Source organism: Serinus canaria, chromosome 2 (genome assembly GCF_022539315.1).
Source record: "Serinus canaria isolate serCan28SL12 chromosome 2, serCan2020, whole genome shotgun sequence".
NCBI lineage: Eukaryota > Metazoa > Chordata > Aves > Passeriformes > Fringillidae > Serinus > Serinus canaria.
In genome coordinates this window covers 21,682,928-21,697,218 of record NC_066315.1, presented here as the reverse complement: position 1 = coordinate 21,697,218, position 14,291 = coordinate 21,682,928, and the positions used below count along the sequence as shown (strand labels likewise).

Here is a 14,291-nt window from a genome sequence, read left to right as displayed (position 1 = left end):
TGTAATACATCTGTTACCGTTGCTCTCTATTAAAGCAGCAGAACAGAAAAGGGAAGCAACTAAATGCTAGTAAAACATCAGTAATCTGTGATTAATGGACTACTTACAGTAGAATATCCAGTTATTTTTAATGTGGTTACTTGGAGTGTATCATAGCCAATGATTTTAGAAAATTACTTTATTTAATGCAGCAGCATCATGGTTTGCCTAGCAATTCATTTAATCCAAATGTGGGGTCATAGCCTTTTACCAGACACAATAAAGCAGTACCTTTAAAAAAACCCCAAAACACATGACCAAAGCCAAACTTAGTTTTATTTTTCTTATTTACATATACAGAAGCTTTCGCATTAAAAAACTTGAAAACCAAATAATCTGTACATATAATACAGCAATTTAAGTCTCCATGAATAGAATCTGAAATTTTCAAGTCAATTTAAAAATCATTACATTAAATAAACTAGTACTAAAATCCAAAAAATGGGGATGAGGATGAAGAGGAAAATAATGACCACAAAACATTTGCACTCTGCCCTTCACATGTATCATTTATGCTCATTGAACATCTGTTCTCAGTATAACTTGTAAAACCTCCAAATTCTGAGCTTCTTTCACTTGTCTGAAATAACTCCAATAGGGTCTGCAGTGATGAGCTACAAGTGCTTCTCTTCTCTTCAGGAACAGACAGTCCATCTGAATTCTTTACATGTAACTCCATATTCTGTTTCCGGGTTTCTCTTTTGTTCTTTCTCAAATTAAGCTTCACTTTTCTGTGCAGCTTTCCAGACGGTGAACTGTGGGCAGTGCTGGCAGCTGATGCATTAAGTTCTTTGTTCACAGCAGGATCAGATACCTCAGCCTCCAGAACGACATTGTGCTGCATTTGTTGATGATTATCACATAAATCGTGATGTTTCTTGACATATGTAGGATTGGCATCTGCTTTTTTCAAACACTTTGCTGGTAGAACTACTGAATTATTTAATTTTCGTTTTTGCTGGACTAAGTTTCTGTCTTTTTCACTAAAATCTGTAACTTGGATATGAGAATATAAAGTATCCATTCCTTCTTGAAAACACTGTACATTCTTTTTACTTTCATCTGGTTCCAGTAGTTCCTTGCAGAACAGCTCAGCAGCTTGAGACAAGTTCTCTGTGCACACTTTGTCAGTTTTCTGAAGGGGCGGTTGTATGGAATTTGATGATACAACAGTCTCTCGTAACTTCACAGCAGAGGAGCAATCAGTCTTAATATTTTCATTATTAATTCTGAATTTACTTTTTAGTTCTGAAGGTTGTGATGGGTGACAGTAAAGAACTGAACAGACAGATGCAGAAACAGGGGTAGGTACTGGCACAGAATTTGGCTGTACTTCTGCAGGCTGGCGATCCAGTTTGAGAGCCTGCATTGCAGTATCCTTCCAGGAGTACGTTTTCAAAGCAATGTGTTGCTTTTTCAGTCGCTCTTTCAGCTCATCTGGTCTGGTTATCTTTCCAATAATAGGAGAAAAACATCCTGTGCTACATTTTGTCCTGCAATGAAATTGTTTAAAAATATTAGCAAACATAAAAACCCCATGCATACATAAATGTAACTCCATATGCAACTGATTCTAGAAAAGCATCTGAACTGACAAAGGGGCTTTTGTTTTGATTCCTCAAGGAAAGATATATTTAGGGTAGCAACACACTATTTCTACAGGAGCAGAGAACCTTATAGTTTTGATGTTTTCTCACTGATTTCTACAGCTCACAACACTGTTTTAAAAACACACAATGTAGTCTAGTATTTCAGAAAATCTCAATTTACAGTGGCATTAAGAACAAAAGAAGCTAGTTAATATAATGCAATGCCTATAAATACAAATATTCTATGATTTTCACACAAAATTAACAAGATTTTCTTGTCAGGATTTCAAGCCTAACAACTCTGAGTATTTTGAAATCATAAAAGAAATAAAGGATTGCTTTCATTAGTCTATCAGTTGTTTGATTCTATTTACATTTCCTTTGATTTCACTAAGAATATCTTTATTTCTTCATTACTTGCCTTTTTTTAATAAATAAACAAGAAAGTTATTCTTTATCTCCTAACTCATTTCCAAAAACTCAGAGCAACCTTGAACAGTGTTACTGCTTCACATAACAAAGACCCTGGTGCCCACAGCCCAAAACACCAAACAAGCCTTTCTTGCCTTTTCAAGCTCTTAAGCATAAAGAAAGGAACATTTGCTTCCTCTGTCTTGCACAGGCAGCACAGAAGCAAAGAGGTTTAGAGTACGGGTAGGAAGTTTTTCCACAAGTAAGGAGACCAGATTGACTAATTTGCTGTCCTTAGACTACTATGACAAATTATTCAGAACAAGATGTCTACACATTGCTGTCTTTCTGTTAGCAATAGTTCAGTACAGGAGATTTTGTGTTACAGGAGCTGAAGATAAGTAGAACATCTTATGGCAACTTTCAGTCTCAACTTTCTCTGATGTCATTCTAAGTTCTGCTTTACAGAACTGATTTGCCACATAGAACCTCACTGAAATTTTCCATTATTTATTTCAGCCTTAAAAACATGAATTTATCCTCTTCTATTCAGATCAAGAATTTCAAAACTGTATCATTATGTTCAGTGTCTTGACTCAGAGTCTTTAGAATTTACAATATGTAACTCACCTTTTTATTTTTCCTGAATCATCATCTTTGTATGCAACAAAATCATAAACTAACTTTGAGATGATATCATCAACAACCTTATACTGTGTGCTTTGTGCAAAATTTCGGTGCCGCTCACTTTCAAGATGCTGCAATAAAGAAAAAACATGAACTAAATCTAAAATTACAGATATCAATATACAAGTCAAAAGCAAAACAAGGAATCAAGCAAATATCATTTATTTACCACCAGCATCTCTAAGGCATGAATTACTAGTGCCTACAGCTATCAGAGGTAGGTTTTAATTCTTAATTGCTTCTTCTAACATGGGGAAAATAATAATTTGCTAATAATTCAGGAAAATATTTTAAAATAAAAAATTACAGGGAAAACTCGGGTGATACCACATTATATGACAGTATCAAAGCATATACTTGACATTTCACATACTGTTTGCAGATCTTCATATTTCCTCCCACAACATTCACAATATCCTCTCTTTTTTTTGTCCTTCTGAGGAAACTGAGCAGGCATTCCACACTCCTTGTCACTGTTTATTTTGTTTCTGTTAAGGGAATATTAATGAATCTTAAACATGGAACTGAGTGCTCAACTTGCCCCTCACAGTATGTTCATTCTTACTCAATTAAAAAAAACCACTCCCAAAACAAACCTTTATTTTCCCTTAAACTATTTACATTATTTTAGTCAACAGTTAAAAAACCAGAAGAGTCACAGTTAAATTTAAAATCAAACAAACAAAACCCAGAAACATTTACTGCAAGAAGACAGGCAGACCCAGTGGAATTATATGTAAGCATAGAACATCCAGGTTAGTATAGGCATATTGCTATCATTGACTCAGAATAAATAATACAAAATTGCTGAACAAGTAAAAATCAAAGGGCATTTAGAAGTCTCTGTGCACAGCTGATAAAACCCAAATTAGAAAAAAAAAAAAGATTTTAAGATTTTAACACCCACTGTTGGTTGCACGTAATTTTGAATAGGCTGACCAAATGCCATTTTGTCCTGTTTTTATAGGTAAAGGCTATATGGGAATGCAAAAAAATGAACCTAAAGTTCTTCCTGGACATTAAAATGTGAAGAGATTTTCAACAGCTGCTCATAATCTTCAGAATCCTCATCTGGGAAGAGCTACTGCTTGCTGCAATCCGCTATTAAACCACCGACAGTTGATATGCCAGCAGTAAAGCAAAGTCATCAAACTCTACTTCCTCTTGCCTTCAAAGGAATAGTTCCATCTCCCTGTTACCCAAAAACCACTGACAGATTTTACCAAGTATCTGCATAGATGTAAGTTCAGGACTTTATATCCAAAAATCTGTCTTGAAAAATCTCTAGCTTACGAAGCATAGCAATGCTTAACATTAACACCCTGCCCCGGCATTCCTTGAGTTCCCCAGGCCAGGGAACTCTAAAGTGTGTTTTAACTGTCACACCAGCCTTCACACCTTCCCTCCGGAAAACAGTAAACATCACTGAGAGCCAGTAAAGCAGGATAGATGCAATAGAATGGATCACCTGAAGACTGAACACATCTGCAAGTCTTGCTCAATGCAGAAGCAAGTAGAACTAACAACTTTGCTTCAACAAGTTTTTCTCCCAGGTAGAGACAAAACAAGTGAACATTCCCCCCCACCCCTCCCAAAACTGACATTGGTCACATTCACCTGCTGAGTATGAAACATTCTTCCACGTAAACATCTCTTTGGTATGTGCCCACGTGAAGTATTAATTGGGAATATTTATTCAAACATAAATCCTGAAATTTTTAATATATCATATTACTTAATCCATCTAAACAAAAACTGCCTTTTTGTTTTTTTAATGCTTTAAAAAGAATGGGCTTTTCCAACATCCTCTGAAGAGACACAAACAGAAATTGCCTTACTAATACAGCAGTAACCCCTGCAATATACGTTTTTTGCCTTTTCATACTGCCACCTTCCTTGCAATTATTTAAAAAAAAAAAAAAAAAGGGCACCATGGCAATATCAGCTAAAACCTCCAGCACTGTATTACAGTCAAGCAAGACTGGACAGAAGTGTGGAGAAACCACTTCATATTCATAAAGAAAACAGATATCACAGCTATGTAAGTCTTCAGCCCCAAGGACAGAAAAGCAGCAACTCGCTAAACACAGTAAGTTCCACATATAGCAAAGCTGCCCCCCACCTAAATATATTTAAGTCTCTCACACAAATCAATTTTAGAAGTCAATGAAAAAAACAGGTAGAAAAAAAAATTAAAACCCCACTGACTCACAAAAAACAGTTAAGACTCTTAAATAGTTTCAAATCATAAAATTGATTTGCTGAAGTTCTAACTGTTTCTGTAGTGCTCAAATCGAGCCTGAATGCCAAAATGTATTACATAAATACTTGCTGTTAAACCAGCTGCAATTCCACTGGATAGCTGGCATCCACTTTTCATCTTTGAAGAGCTGAAGCAGTATTAGCAGTCTATCTAATTTCTATAAATTATCAACAATATACAGTCTTTATCAACAATGGCTGAGCACTGTGATAGAGTATCACTGCTTTAAGAAAGTCAACTTATTTCAGCACTATATGGACAAATACAAAAGAAGTCTCAAGAAACCCACTTCCTGTGAAATACTTACTGAACAGCATCCAAGATGAGGACAAAGAAGAAACCAGTGGGAGAAAGGAGAGAAATATCTTATGCTGACCCACAGTGAAAGGAGAAGGCCACATATTTGGATGTATGCATCTGTATGCCCAAAAAAAGGACTAAAGACAGAATAAAGAGGGTGCAGACAGAAAGACACCAACAGTGCAGCAGATACATTGATGAGACATGGCTAATAGTCCAATAGTATTAAATAGCACAGAAAATTAGAAGTTGAGAAATTATTTTAGAACACAATTAGTCATAGAATAATTCAGAAAACAACTGTCTTCTCTATCCACACCTCAATAAAATAAAATTCTCAACAAACCTTTCCTTAGACTGAGTTTGCTTTTGACCAGGACACTTCTTATCCCCCTCAAATGGACTATATGGCTTTGGAACACAATAGTTCAGAAACGGAAAACTCAGTAACTGCAGATAAAATGGTCGGTATTGGCTGTATTAACAGAAAACAAGTGCAAAAGAAACATCAAAAATGGAAAAAGAGCTTCATTGCATACATTACTCCAGGTCCAAAATCTTGAACAAGTGTTTCTCTTTTACATATGACATACACAGAATGCTAAACAGACAAATATCTTAGAATAAGTCATTAATTTCTTCCTTGATACTTTCCTTCAGTTTCCACAGCTGTCTTACACACTCCTCAGGATATGATTTGTGTGCCTATTAGTTGTTGTGAGCTGGGTAACCAATAAACCCAAGAGCAATTTGGACAACAGTGCGTTTGTGCTCCTGAAAAGTAGCTACAGCAGTTACCAACATCCAATTTTTTTTAAATTTATTTTATCATTTTCTTTAAAAAAAAAACCCTCACCATTCAAAATATAAAAACTTTTTCATTTTTCAGAAAAACAATATTCCTGTACACCACTGTACTTTCAGAGATACCAGAACTAGCAACCATACCAGTGCTCTGAATAGATTAAGAACTTCCAAAATGGGACATGTCAAAAGTTCACATACTGAATAATCAGTTGACTGAAACGCTGATGGCAGAGTTCAGTCTGATTTTTTTCCCCACATTACTATTATAAGCTACCCAGGCAAAACTACAAGAACAAGTCTGAAAAACATAATACAACAGTGAAGCATCAGCTTCTGCTTCTGAACTGTTACTTATGTTGCAAAAACATTAAAAAACATTATGTTACATAAAAATTTATTAGTGTTTCAAGTGTTTTCACCACACTGGGAAATTCACATATTTATATATTCATTTCGTATCCTTACAACTCTGTTGGTCCAGTTCTCCCCACTATCCCCACATGCCTCATACCTATTGGACCAACTCACAGTATACAGGTTTACATGTCTTTTCAATTCAGAAAGTGTCAGAGAAATTAGGTCAAAGATTTCAGTGCTTATAAACAACACCATAACTCGGAAGTTACTTAGGAATTCAAAAGTGCAAATTATGCTGTGCAGAACCAAACTTTTTTTACAATTAATTGTTCTCTCAACTTCTGGCTAACTGGCATTTTCTTACACAAAGACTGATTACAGGACCAGAAAGATGTGAAATTTTTCAAAGCTCAAAGTATCAGACCTCATGCTAGAGTGGATATTGAAATCAGATTAATAGCTTTTAATTTTTCCTTTTAAAAAGAAATGATTGAACAGGAAATTAAACATGTTTCAATTAATTATTTTAACTAACAACTTCACTTTCCTTACATCTAGTGTCTCAGCAGGAGATGAATGTAATTGAGTTGGAGCCACAGGAGTGGAATTCAGTATGCAAAGTTTTGGATCTAAGGAAAGATGTAAAGGTTCAAGATTCCCTTTCATTCCTTGGTAGGAAATAACCCAAAGAACCCACTCTCATGATCTACAAACGAGTTATCTGTTAACTTGCCACTTCCTTCACCTGCTGAAAATATTCCCTACAATATTACTACTTCAATCTCATTTGGTGGCTAAAGACATTTGTATGCTGTTTTAAGGGGAGAGTACACTTGACATCTGAAGTCAGGAAGTTGCAAGGAATTGAGATTTAAGGATGTACTTCCTCAAGTAATTCTGAATTACTCAGTTTGAGAACCACATTACTAAATGCATGAAGGGAACACTTACCGACTCCTATCTTCCACCTTGATAAATGGACTTTTCAGTCTACCTGCTCAAAGGGGGAGAAAAGGAAATCAATAGAGAAATACTTTTCATCATTTATCAAGTTGCTCCAGTAGCTTAATAAATAAGCAGACTTTATTTTAGAACTCATTATGTACAAGTTTTGACAAACTCTTGATTTCCACAAAATCTCTCTATATGCTTCTCTTGGACATACAAATTGGAGTACAGCACCACATTTGATCACAGAAGAACTGCAGCACATTTCGAAGCATTCAGAAAATAAATCAAGCCAGAAACCTCTCAAATTACTGAAGTACTTACTTTTTGACTTTTGAGCAGTAACATGTTTTCCCTATTGAAAAAAGAGAGATGGTATAAAATCCCTGTATTATTTGCACTGTACTTGAAGATTTAGCTGTAGATAATTTAAGTTATGAGAGTCTGTCTGTGTTAATCATGTCTTCATACATTCATGATGAATTTTTAAGGAAACTAAGCTCATTAGTACTTTTAAACAAAACAACATGTTTCACAAATCTTTCTTGCTACACTGACAAAAGAAGTGCTCTCCTTCAGATGCCTCAATTTATTTTTTCAAAAAGCAAATCAAAACAAAGAAACACAGAAAGGTAAATTTACACACTTACTCCCTCCACCCTGAAAATACCTTGCCGTGGTTGAAAGTTCAGTCTTTAATACAGATAACATTTTTACAACACTTTGTAAATCCTAATTAACTGCAAGCTGCAAAATGCCACCAAAACCTGTAGAAGAGCAAGTATTTCCAATTTAAACAACTCTTTTCACTTGAATGGATTTACACAGGCTGTGTCTTTTACTATTTTTAGCAATGAAGACTAAAATTTAGAGGAATATTTTGTCTTCAGAAAAAAAAGTGAAGTCTACATTCAAGCATCAGCCGTTAAATGTAATTGATTCTGGTAAAAGTACAAACCCATTTTATACTATTTGCAAAAAAAACCTCACCCATTTATCCACAAACACAGTGATGATTTGGCAGAGGATTTCACGTGGCCTCAAGAACTAGCCAATATTACATTCCAAGGCAATGTAACACATGCTGGGTAGTTTGGTTCCTTTTATTTAGCAGACCCCATGGCTAAACTAGACAATTGTACAAATTACAGAGCAACTGCAGATGGAGCACAGAAGAGCTACAAGCTTTAATGCCTCACTACATCATAGACTAAAAACCTGAGAAAAGGAGGTTTTCACTCCCCAACTCCACATACTTGGCAAATTAGCTTCAAGATGCTTGATGCTCATTCTCTATGAGGGAAGAGTTGCAGGCTCCTTAGGGAGACAGCTCTTCAAGCAAACAACTATGATTTTTCAAAATGAAAGAATTTCTAATCACCGCGTCACAGGGAAAATTATACAAGGCAATGTAGAAGCCATGTACATCATACTACAACAACAATACATTTTATTAATTACTTTGGAGGCAGGCAGAATGGAAACTTCAGATAGTTCAGCACTTTTGACTCTTAGATATCCTTTGCAAGAACACAGCTCCACACCCTATGGAATCAATGCTACTATTAAAGTTGTTTTTAAATAATGTTGAAATATACAGCAAATACTTTGTATCGTCAAAGATAGTTTTTAAATCAATTCACAAGACATACTAGTCAGTGAAAAACTGAGAATGAGCAACACCTCCATTAAAATAAAATCTACAAGCCTCACAGTAGGCAGTCCTCAGTACTTTAGTACTTAGTGTTTTCTAGCTAACAAAACAAATGGCATTTTTATAAATGGCAGAGAGGCACTTACCACATCTTTAGACGAACTCCCTGCTCTTTTGATTAGATAGAGCTCCCTTTTCTTTTGTTCAATGCAATTCTTAACATCTGGCAAAAAGTGGGAAAATTACACTCAGTTGACTCAATTTTTGTATGTCTGACATAACTTACAATATTTTGAATTCAACAAAAGAGCTGTTAAATGTTACATGTTGAAGTCAGGCTTCATCTAACAAAAATATTTACCATCAATATGAAGTATCTTCACTCCCCAACTCAAAGCATTGGATAGTATACTACCAGAGGGGATTAAGTCCTGCAAGCAATAAATTACATTAATAATCTTAAACAATGCATAACAATTACTTAAAATAATTAAAACTATATAATACGAAAGCTGAGATTAAAATGCAGATACTTTGCTTCTAGCCAAAAGAACACCAGTCTCCTAGACTCCTCTTCTGTCTCTCTCTGTATTACAGCACCTCACCACCAAAAGAATACATTTAACCTTCAGAAAACAAAACCTGTTCTTTATGGTCATATTTTACAGCAAGATCTGAAGACCATGAATATATACATTAATTTCATGAGCACCTCTCAAATGCTAGTTATATTAGCAATCCTAACAAATGTTACTACTTGTCCTAAGCACACAGAAAACATACCTGACACTTGACTTAGGACAATCCCTCAACTTCTACCTGAGTATTCAATGACAGACTTTTTTCTAGAACCAACAAGACTACTTATGCTACTGCTCCTTTTCTAGGAAAAAAAACCACCAAGGCTCTGAACCACAAGTTTGCGGATTATTTGGCTTACCTGTTCTTTGATTGCTTTTTCAACCAAGGACTTTCCTCTGCTCATACGTACCTACATTAAAACAGAAACACATTTGTAGTGACGAAAGATAATTCACATTGCTCTTAACAAATACATGTTAGCTATGAGGGTCTCCTGTTCATTCTACTGCCAATTTTTCAATTATGTGCATCTTTCTCACAGGGTTATGGTTGATACAGTGAAAGGGGAAAAGACCCAAAACCAAAAAACCCCAACAAGTAATCATTTTCAGCCAAAGAAGTCCATTGCAATGTTAGTGCTGGAACAAAGCAGATGGTGGGAATAAGCAGCCAGTGACACAGACACCAAAAGATGAGGTTTCATCAGCTAGGATTGTGAAAATTATAGTCATGAATATAATCACAGTCTCTATCTTATCTATCTAGCTTTTCAATCACCACTGCATTTCCTTTTTCTACTTTTTGCTGTTCATTCATAATGAGCTGCCTTTACCTACCCAGGCTGTTTGCAAAATGAGGTGACCTCACCCATGCAATAAAAAGACCAGCCTGCAGCCTGGTCATATTTCCAAATAAGCACCATATATATAGTACAGCTAATAATTTTCAACTGTATTTTGAAAGGACAAAAAACTTGAGCATGTAAAAAACTTCACATAAACCTGCACAAATTCAGATAACAACTGTTGCAATTAATGGGATCCCCTAAGAAAGAGGTCAGAAGAACTTAATATTCATAATGCTCAGTTTTATTCCTACTACTATCAGAGAGTGTTTCTGCAGATATCAGCATTAACAACATCAAATCAGCCAGATTTTAATAGGCTGTGTTGCTAAAGAGACAGAAATCAATCGATGTCATCATGTGCCTGATCCAGCTGTCAAACACAACATCAATGTTGTAAGTCAGACATAGTAAATTAGAACATATTTTAGTATACTCTTCTTATTTGCAAAAATGGATCCTTTTCAAAATAAGTTCCAAAAAATTTGCTGAATTAGTCTGAGTTAGTTAAGTTTAACAAGTTAGCCTGCAGAAATTTAAAAGAATGTTTGTAAGAAAAATCCTTATTCACCTAAGGAACTGCTGCCACCTTTAGGAAACAAAATCGGAGAACAACTGTGAGAGCATATCCCGTGGATTGCACCTGATTTGCAGTATTATTACTAAGAAACTTACTGTATCTGCTATCTTAAATGAACTGCCATCATGTCGATCTTTTCGGTTGCTAGGATGAGGTGAACCATTTCCTCCATTAGGTGCAGATTCTGGACTAGGAACAGGAGAAATCTGACCAAGAGTTGGTGCAAATTTTGCCTCCTTTTTATTAGTCACCAGATAGTTGATATCTTTACTAAGAAAACTCTCCACTCTCTAAATACAAAGATATAAAACAAATATTTTTTTCAGGACAATAGATCAGTAACTCATTTTAACATTGAATATTTTAAAGGAAAGTGATAAAACTTCTAAAACAATAAAGTTCAAAAACACTGAGCAAGAAAACATTTTCTACATGTCTGGATGACTATGACAATTAACTTGTACTAACATCTATGACCATTAACTTGTACTAACATCTTACCAGTCACAAATTCTAATTTAAATTTCTTAATTTTGTAATAATTATTAAAAGATCTTTCTTTGTTATGATTATTACTATTTTTTACTACCTACCTGTAATACTTTCCAATTACAAGAATGCAAATACTGCGTTAAGGAATAACATATTAATTTAAGGAAAACAACTCTCTCTAATTTTATGTAACAGAAATTACACAGAAATGTTCAGCGAAACTTAAAGACAGGTGTTTGCAAATGTGATTTACAGTCCGCAAGAAGCTATAAATTTACTGAGTTTAAAACCAGCAGAAAAACTAAAATTTCAGGATAGCTACCATGTTTCGCACCTACAGTTTCCAGAACATTTCTCAAAAAAGTTTTAAGTAGATTCATATTCTCATACTCAGCAATATGAAAATATCATTCTGAGTTTACGCCTCCATTTTGCTCCTTCAGTCTTTTTCATTGCCAACTACAGTGTGATCAACAGCTATCTGCCTTGTTATTTCATGTCAGATTGTATAGTTTGAGGTATTTTCCTCTTTTCCACTAATCAGTGAGGAAAGCACAAATCACACAGCTTGAAACTGTGCCTTTAAATTCTGCTTTATGGATCTTTTACAGAAACAGGATATACAGAGAGAGGCACTTCTAAGTGCCCTCCACACAAATATCCTGTACTTGCTTGTATCAAAGACCTCCTTCCATACAGAAAGGAGAATTAGGAAAAAAATTAGTAAGACACCTATAAAACTTATTGTTTAAGTTAGAGTATTCAAAAACAGTCACTAAGATACCCTGTGCAAAACATTGTTAGTGAAGCTGCTAACTTACAGAAAACAGATACAAAATTCTTCCTTTAGTCTCTTTCAGGTTCAGCTGCCCACTGTTAATTGTAACTTGTAAACATGTCAATATAGTCAGAAGCAGCAGAAGAAAAATCACCTCGACCAACGAAACCTATGAATTTGGCTAAAATTTTAAGCCAGGTGAATAATCAACTGAAACAAAACTTCCTAATAAGAGCTTTTGTCCCAATCAGGAAAGCAGCTTCTCTTGAAAGCCCACCAAATAATTTGTTGATAAGCTCATTATCTCGATTAAAGTTTAAGACAAACACAGAAAAATAAGATACCATCTCAGATAACTACAAAAAACATTAAAATGCAATTACAAAGAACACAAAAAAGTCATTCCACGTGTGCACATTTCCTTCTAGGTTCATATAAGTCTCTCTTATTAACTTACCCCTCCCAGCTCTTTGAGGTCCTTTCCTAACTTTTCAGAAATCACATTTGATGGGATATCGAGGTAAAACACCTTCCCAGTGAGTGGCTTAAATTTGAATTTCTCTGGTTTTCCTGTGTCTTTCTTCACATTCTTCAGGGAAGATCTTATCTTTTCTGGTTTTGCTTGTATTCCATCTTCTGGGGAAAGAAGGAAAAAAAAAAACCAAGCAATTTAAACAGAACTGGACTTTGGTTTTATTTTTGAAAGGGGAAAATCCTAAATTATGGAAATGGATGGACCAAGCTTCCACAGAAAGGCTTGGGCTGGAAGGGACCTTAGAGATATCTAATTTCAACCTCCATGCCATAAGCAGAGACACCTTTTACTAGTCCGTTGTTCAAAGCACAATTCCACATATTGGTTTTACACTGGCCTTTCTTCCTCACTGACTTAATTCTAGGTGCTTCTCTTTTGGAGAAGCTCAAGACAATGAGAGCTGCCACAGGAAGTGAGCAGGCCTCTTCTGGAGACAAAAAGGCAACATGCAAAACACTCCCTCTGTTAAGAATTCCTTCCTTCCCTGAAACAGTTCTAGAGAGGAAAGGGAGCAGAACCACTAGTCATGCTGCAAAATCCTCCAAGGCTTATCAACACACTAACACAGGAACGGCAGTCAGTTTTGCAGGATCTGGAAGACAAAAAAAACCCTAGAGAAATAAGAAAATAAGGAGACATAGGGTGGTGTAACTGATCCAGAATCTAAAGAGAAAAGATGGATGATAAGCAAGTGTGCAAGGAAAATTCTGTAGATGATCACGGATCAAATACAGTGTTATTTGATCACGGATCAAATAACCTACAGGGCTGTTTAAAAATTAACACTCTGAAAACTAGAATTAATATTGGAGCACGCAGATTAAACCTCTCAGGGATAATCAAAAGTTTAGAGCGCATTAGCAGGACTGCAATAGCTATGAAGAGTCTCTCTCGCAAAGGGGGTGCGTTCTCACACCTCGGGCCTAAGGAGCCCTCCGTACAAATACCAGGAAAGCCGAGGGGGAGCAGCGGCCCGGCCATTTCCCACACGCCCGCGACACACTTTTACGAGTACCTCCCGGAGGCACGCAAGGGCCCTTCCAGCCGCCCTCGCCCGCAGCGCCAGCCCGAGGGCGGCTGGGGCCCAAGCCCGGCACGAGGCGGGCGGCGGCGCCTCACGGCCCCAACCGGGATGGCGGCACCGGCTGAGAAAGGCCCGAACGGCGGCAGCTCCCCCGCGCTGCCCACAGCCCCCCGCCGCTTACGGGGACGCGCTCCTTTGTCGGCGGTCTCGGCAGCGCTCGGCTTCATCTTCCCGCGGAGTCACATCGTGCCCTGCTCCGCCGGCACCCCCAATCGGCACAGACACTCCACACCACCTTGCCGCCTTCCCGCCTCAGCCACAGCGGCTGCTGCGCCCTCACCAACTGCCCGCGCGGGCCGGGCCCCTCCCGCCGAGGGGCGGGCGGAAGGCGAGGGAAGGAG

At 36.8% G+C, this 14,291-nt stretch overlaps 1 protein-coding gene across 3 annotated transcripts; it reads right to left on the bottom strand.

The window, feature by feature from the left end:
• Window positions 1–295: 295 nt before the first annotated feature.
• On the bottom strand, window positions 296–14,270 carry DBF4 (DBF4 zinc finger). 3 transcript variants are annotated; one of them, XM_018909387.3, is made up of 12 exons: window positions 14,072–14,270; window positions 12,789–12,964; window positions 11,157–11,351; window positions 9,996–10,046; window positions 9,417–9,486; window positions 9,202–9,278; window positions 7,726–7,756; window positions 7,405–7,450; window positions 5,636–5,764; window positions 3,100–3,214; window positions 2,670–2,797; window positions 296–1,532 (listed from the first exon to the last, which is right to left on the bottom strand). In XM_018909387.3, exons 1-12 carry the CDS (start codon window positions 14,115–14,117, stop codon window positions 467–469), a joined length of 2,130 nt encoding a protein of 709 aa, XP_018764932.1. In that variant the 5' UTR covers window positions 14,118–14,270; the 3' UTR covers window positions 296–466. The 3 variants fall into 3 exon arrangements, with proteins under 3 accessions (XP_018764932.1, XP_018764930.1, XP_018764931.1); XM_018909385.3 differs by having other exon boundaries at window positions 12,789–12,967; window positions 14,072–14,269; XM_018909386.3 differs by having other exon boundaries at window positions 7,405–7,447; window positions 12,789–12,967; window positions 14,072–14,267.
• Between the last annotated feature and the right edge of the window lie 21 nt (window positions 14,271–14,291).